This window comes from Eurypyga helias, unplaced genomic scaffold, assembly GCF_000690775.1.
Source record: "Eurypyga helias isolate BGI_N326 unplaced genomic scaffold, ASM69077v1 scaffold15452, whole genome shotgun sequence".
In the NCBI taxonomy this organism is placed as follows: Eukaryota; Metazoa; Chordata; class Aves; order Eurypygiformes; family Eurypygidae; genus Eurypyga; species Eurypyga helias.
Window position 1 is genome coordinate 3449 of NW_010238050.1, and position 7115 is coordinate 10563.

A 7115-nucleotide genomic window follows, 5' to 3' on the forward strand; every position below is an offset into this window, starting at 1 on the left:
CAACACAAGCATTTGTTTGTAGTGAAGTGCGTTTCTGTCGATCCTAAAGAACGATTTCACAATAAGGGAAGTTCCTGCACTTCAGACTCGGCTTAAATTGGCTTTGACTACATTCAGATAACCTCTTAGTGGAAGGAGGACAAGAGCAGCAGCTTGCCTGGTGCCGGGCTGCAGCCTCGCATCAGGCACACAGCCTTCCCCAGTTAGTCGGTGGTGAGCTATGCCCGACCGCCAGCATCTCCCTGGAGCTGTTGATGCCAGCTCCACCTGCCTTTTGTGGGTTACTCCGTTTCGCTGTTTGAACAGAGGGTGCCGATGTTCCCTGGGCAAGGGACGTGTTGCCAGACTTGATTAATACTTCTCAAGCACGCGAGACGCTCAGCTTTGCTGTGCGGAACGGGGATGCGCAGCTTTGCCGTGCAGTGGGAATATCTCGGGAGCCCTCTGGGGAGAGATGTGGGCATCAAAGGGACACGAGGTGGTGTCACCAGGAGCAGGGGATCCAGTTCTGGCAGTCGTCCTGGTCCTGGGAGCTTGCAGCTGCCACCTGGCCCTGCTCCAAAGCCGTGCGTTTTGGTGCAGAGTAATGGACTCCCCCTTCCCCTTGTCTTGTTTCAGATGAGGCCCGTTCCAAGAAGTGTGGGATCCTTGTTCACTGCCTCGCTGGCATCAGCCGGTCCGTAACGGTCACTGTCGCCTACTTGATGCAAAAACTCAACTTGTCCCTGAACGATGCTTATGACTTTGTGAAAAGGAAAAAATCCAACATTTCCCCAAACTTTAACTTCATGGGCCAGCTCCTGGACTTTGAGAGGACTCTGGGACTCAACAGCCCTTGCGACAACCGCTCGCCCAGCGAACAGCTCTACTTCACCACCCCCACCAACCACAACCTGTTTCAGCTGAACACTCTGGAGTCCACATGAAGGGGATGCCGCCTGGCCGGGAACTCGAGCACCGAATCGCTTCTCTTGAGCATTTCAACTCTTACAACAGTATCTGTCTTGCCAGGCAGCTCTGAAACGACTAGCTTCTCTGCGCAGAGGTGCCTGGTCGCTGCTTTAAGGAGGCTCGTGCCGTTCATTAGCGTCCTGATCAAAGTGGTTTGAAGAGGTAGTCTTTTTGTGGGGGGTTATTTAATGGGGGCGATGTTACGGCGTTGCGAACGCAGCTGTTACCGGCAATAACCGCTTTCCTGGGTGCATTGGGACTGTCGGAGCGCGCACACACATGAAGAGCTACCGGGGTTAGCTCGCTGTGGAAAGCGAGGAGATTTATGCACTTGGAAACCTTGAACAAAAGGTTTTGGGCCAAGACTGTTTTAAAACCCAAGTTTACTTTTTTGATTTTAAAAAAAAAAGGTAGATCTTACTCGAGCTTTGGGTTCAAACTTTTAAAATATGTAAGTTCCTGACTGTTTGTACAGACGAGGTTGCAAAACCAGTATTTTATTCTGTTTCTTGTTTGATCATTTATTATTTTTTTTTAATCAAATGTTTATATTGACCAAATGCATTTTGCACACTTCGTGAAGCCTTGGTATGTCCTGGCATATTACTGGGTACTCCGGAGAGAGATACATGCTGCTGCTGTTGTCGTTAGCATCTGGTAGGAAGCTTTGTTAATGTGTGAAGGCCAGTTGGGCTTAAACGCAACCCCTTCACCACTCCTGCACTCACAATCACAAACTCTGCACTGATTCAGCCAAGGTGACTAAGCCGCAAGCTTTTTTTTTTTTAATGCCACCCCTGCCAAAAACACTGTTTGCTGTTGCCAGAGGTAAAACTCTTGTAGCCTCCAGAGTTGGTAGAAGCATGTCTGAGCCCAGCTTCGTTCTCTGCTGCCTGTTGACTGACTTAACGCCATCCAGCTGGCCCGAAACCATTCCAGCTTCCCGAGTACAGAAGGTAGTTGTGATGTTGGCGTCTCTCGTGCCCGCTGGATTCTCTCCCACGTGCGCGGGGCAGAGGGGGTAACGCAGCGAGCGCCTGGAGCAGAGAGAGGAGTGCGTAGCGGGACGGGACTGAATCGTCACGCACGGAGCACGTGAGGGGAGTGAAGAGATGTGGAAATGATGACAAGAGTGTTGTAACAGAATTTTTTTATATATATATGAATATATATATTAACTGGCAAATTCGGAGATGATTGGAGCTTTCAACAGAGGTTCTGATTTTTTTTTTCTTCCTCTTTCAAATAACTTTATGCTGTGCCTTCTATTCTGAGAAGACTTGTTTATATTTCTGGCTAGTGTTTGGCAAACACCTTATACCGAGCCGGGAGGGGGAGGAAGTGGTAATAATTTCTGGGAGGAGGGCAGAATGGATTTGGAGGTTTCTTTATTGGCTGCAATGTAGTCCCTCCTTTCTCCCCCCTCCCTGTCCACTTTAACTCTCATGTAACTTAAAAAAAAAAAAAGCCACGGATTTTTTCTATATATCCAGTTTTTTGTACTTTTTTCAAGAAAAAGAAGAAAATAATTAAAAAAAATCTCCATCTGGAGGAATGTTTGACGCTGTCGCATCCTGAAACCGTTCTTTTTGTTAAAGATGTTATCAGAATGTTGGAATGAGCTTCTTTCTTGTTTTCCGGTTGTTTATTGTTTGTTTGTTTGTTCGTTGGGTTTTGTTTGCAACAACGTTGGGATCGTGGGTCATAGGAAGGGAGAATGGGCGTAAGTACGGTTGCGAGTGAGAAAATTTTGAGAATATCCTAATTGCATCTTACCTCATGGAGGAATTTATTTTTTCAGGGATTTTTTGACAGTGCATCTGTATTGCATTGCAGCTAAGCTGGTTTGTAAAGGCTTCCTGTGCTGTTAGTGGTCTTTCTCCTTTAAAGAAAAAACAAAGATGCATCCTCTGATTAGTACAAATGAGAGCTTGTTAGTGAGGAATGGTTCTGCTTTCTGAGTTATGAAGGAAAATTAGTGACCCTATATATACTGATCCAATATTGGGACTTTGTTTATATTGCAAATAAATATTATTTTTTCTTTAAAGATTCTGTTTGTGTCAGATGCTTGTCTAGCCTCTGCCCTTATAAGGGCACGCTGCTCTTAGCCATTTTCTTATGGTCGATTAGTATTCTTCTGTGACCATGAAGAGCATTTGCTGGGCGGTGTTCAAGTGTGGTGTTTGGTTTCATGCACAGCTTAATTTTTAAGACCTGTGGTAAAATGGAGAAGGGGAGGGTGAGGAGAGGGATATGGGGTATTGAATAAACCGGAGAACAAAGAACAGCTTGAGAATGGAACCGACTTTGACCCCAGCCATTCCTCTGCGCCAAAAATAAACAGATAAACTAAAGACACTTTTGTTCGCTGTTTAAGCGTGGCCTACAAAGGCATGGCAGGGCCTTGCCCACAACTGTTGTGATAGCAGACTTTCTTTCAGTGGGAAAGCAAGAAGTCGTGGCCTAGCGGGCAGCCACCTGGTGACTTCTGGGTCTCGGGGAGAGCGGGAGATCCCTCCCCTCATCCTCGGGTTGGGGGGCCAAGCCCCTGGCCGCAGTGTCGTGCATGGGCTCCTGGGCCGTGGGTGCAAGCAGTTTGGGGGAAACCCGGAGGGGCTGGTGAGGCTGCTTTAGGGTGAAATGTGGCTCCAAGCAGCCCAGTTAAGGGAGCTGTGGCCTCCTACACCTGCTGGTAGCTGGGCAGGACTAAGCAGAAGTAGATCCATCCCCCCCAACCCCAGCATTCCTTTTTTTAACCTAAATGGCAAGAAATTGAATTACGATCTGTTCCGTTCCTCAAAGTGTGTCTTTGTGTTGATGCTAGGGTCTGAGCACCAAGGATGGCTAGTTTTATCCAGGAGGAGCTCAGGCTGATGGGTGCAGAGTCTGTTGCAGAGCAGGGTCAGTGGTCAGAGGCTGAAACAGGAGGCGAGGGAGCGTTCGTGTGTGGGAGAATTTGTTTGTTTATTCCTTGGCTGCATGATGGGAATCTATATATTGATTTAGAGGCCTGTTTGTGGTTCAACAAATGAAAATCTACCTGTTATGCAGGGAAAAGAAAACCTTTATGTTTTCCCCTGTAATTACATGGTAGAGTAGCTCTTGAGGAAGATGTGAAGCCATGCTGGAGGCTGGCTGTGCACTGGAGGAGCACAGAGCAGCCTGTCAGGTGTATGGCTATATTTGCTTCCACCTGATTTCCTCTTACGATTCGCTGCTAAGGTGTGGAACAGGATATTGGCAGTTAGCATTAGCTGTGTGAGCACGCTTGCACAGTAGCGGAGTGGTGGCTGGCTGGAACAACACAGCTGCTATTTGTGCCTGTCTGGGTGGAAGAGCTGGTGTGCAGGTAGCTGCCAGGCTGCTCCTCAGCAGGCAGCTCCCTCACGGTACCTGCTCCTGGGAGATGCGCCTCTATTGTGAGCATTCTGCCACTGATCCAAAGCCCTGTTGCCAAAGGAAGGAGGTGGCTTGTCTGAAAACCATCCTGCCTCCTGCAAGTGCTCTTTCCCCCAGGACCCAAAGGAGCCTTTTCCAAGCTTCCTGGTCTTGACAGCAGGGAGCAGCCAGCCTGGCTGGTCCTCAGCCATCAGTGTTTTATAAGTGAATGTCTTGCATTGTGCTTCTTGGCTCAGAGGGGTTTCCGTGGAGACCTGATGTCCTGTAATTTAGTGAGGAGACAAGAACTGACATCAGGAAAGGGGCAATGCTGGAGAAAGTTACAGTTAGAAGAGAGCATGGGGCCTGTCTACACTCCCTTGCAGAGGCGGGCACGAGCACTAGCTGAGCGTAGGAGCACGGGCTGAGTGAGAAAGCTGGTTGTGTTCAGATCGGTGGAATTTGGCAAGGAGATACTGCTTCCCACACACAGCAGGGAGAAGCTCCTTGGTTAACCCGTTGGTTCCAGACAAGCCGCTTGCATGATGCTCTGTGGTGCTCTGCTCTACAAACCCAGGTAATCTCCTGCACAGGCACAGAGATCTGCTGGCCCTGGGTTTTCACTTGTGATGCCACAAGCCCTCAGGTAGTATGAGTGGGAATTTACCTTTCTTTTTTTTTTCCCCATGGATGACTCTATCTCACCTCTCTGATTTGAACAGTTATAGAGGGGCCACAGCTCTCAGGTGCTTTCAAAAAGGTTCTCCCTCTGTTTCAAGCCATGGCAAAAAACACAAAGCTCTGAACACAGGTAGAGCTAAACTTCTGCCGTTCCCTACCAGGAAGCCCAGGTAGCTGGTTTTGAACTCTTTCAGCAGCCATCTGCATAGCACATCCCATCCTGCTTCCCTCTGTGCTGCCTGGCAGAGCCTGGCTGCTCATCCCAGCCCGAGAGGGAAGGACAAGGAGAGCAGGTATATCCTGAGTATGAGGGTGACTCTTTGGTATCTTGTGAAACAGGGGAGCAAATAGTAGGTTCCCAGGGCAGTGCGGTGAGGATTACTTGTGGTCACAGACAATGACAGAGAGACAATGCAGAGGCAGGGGAGATGTGCCCCAAACAACTGCAGAAGGGAAGTGTGAGGGGTGGTGGAGGCATCATTGGGAGCCCAGCAAGCAGGATATGAGCTCCGGGAAGGGGCTTTGGGGTTAGCTGTATCTTCTTTCCCTTGTTTGCGTCTACCCTTACCCCTCTCCTAGGCCCTTATTTCTTGGTGTGGCATTGAACACGCTCTGAGCATGATGTAAGTCAACCTCTGCAGCTCTGAACTTGCCTGCTCTTGCGTCACCTGGAGACGCAGGTGGGAAAGCAGACTCTTCCTGCCACCATCTGAATTTGGGTGCTCACATTTCCAAGGTAACCAGGTTATTTGTGGGCTGTTATTTTCTTTTTTTATCCTTTATGTGAGCAAATCAGGCTATTTGCAGTGTTGTGAAGGCATGTAAATAGTTCAGCTAATCAACACATTTCTATCTGCAGCCGACTGGCACAGTCTTGCTCTGGGCTGCTCGGAAAGTGTGTGAAAGTGGCCTTTCTTCTGGATTTCGTGCCGTTTGCTCCTTTGCTTCCTCAAATCTTTTTCTTAATCATGCTTGAGGTCAGAGTGCTGGGCAGGCTAAATGTAATTTCGGATGAGAGGACGGGTGAGGAAACTTTCAGTAGGTAGGGAGTCTGTGTCTCTGCTCATGAGATCCCATCCAGCCTCCACGTCCCGTTCTTCTGAGTTCCTCTGTTCCAGCTGCAGAGTTCCCCTTTTGCTGGCTTTGTCTTTTGGCTTTCTTGCTCCACTGCCCAAAGGACAGGCAGCAGGGAGGCTGTCCAGAGCTGCCACGAGGTCATTGCTGGATCCCCAGCCCAGGCAGTGCCTGAAATTTGGGTGGGAGACACCATAGCAAGAACATGGCACGAAGGAAATGGCTGTGCGGTGTGCTGGGTGGTATTGCACTGAGGGGGCTTGCCGTGCCGTGAAGGAGTAAGCAGGTGCTGAGGGCTGCCATGGCTGTCTGGGTGGCGGATGGAGTCCAGAGTGCCACACGTGGCTTAGCTAGTGACACCACGATGAAGCACCAAATGTGGCCGTTTCCTGGGGCCACGCTCAAGTTTAAACAGCTATTTGTGTGACCTCTGTGTGAAATTTACTTTAAAAGGGTGGGAAACCGGGAGGCAGGCAGCAATACCGTGTTAGACCTCAGGGCAGCGCTCTCCCCAGGGTGGGCAGTAGCAGCCATTTTGTGTCGAACCTCTCCACAGCACCGACCCCTCAGCATGGCCGCAGCGGCCCTGAGGAGCGTGCCCCAGCCTCCCTCCTGGGGGCTTCCCCTTCCAGCAGGGCTTGTGCTGGTGAGGGAAAATCACCTCAGTGAGCACCATCGCCTTTTCCTAGCTTGTCTGTGTCTCTGCTCTCACCTTTTTCCTCTCCAAAACACCTGAGGAGCTGCAGTGAAAGACTCGTGGCTATCGTGATGGTACAGAAACGCAACCGAGAACTGCAAAGGAGGCACGGGCGGATGAGCAGCCCGGGGAAGAAGGCTCTGTGTGGCTGGCAGCAGGGGAACGCCTGAGTGCGATGGCGGCGGTGGCCCTCAGCAGCCATGATGGCCCTGGCACCGGCGGTCCCAGACAAGGAGCTGTAAGTTTCTGGAGCCTCCGGGCTCCTCCCCAACACCCCCATGCTGCCGTGCTCAGCCATGTTGCGATCGTGTTTTTGGGTTGAGAGCTGGGT

The 7115-nt window shown here is 50.1% G+C and overlaps 1 protein-coding gene across 1 annotated transcript in view; it reads left to right on the top strand.

The window, feature by feature from the left end:
• Positions 1-3004, top strand: part of DUSP7 (dual specificity phosphatase 7) — a gene marked incomplete at its 5' end in the record, with an annotated part of 5290 nt that extends 2286 nt beyond the window's left edge. The window contains one exon of the mRNA XM_010147721.1: positions 619-3004. Coding sequence (XP_010146023.1) covers positions 619-926 — 308 coding nt within the window. The remainder of the gene's footprint in view (positions 1-618) is intronic.
• Between the last annotated feature and the right edge of the window lie 4111 nt (positions 3005-7115).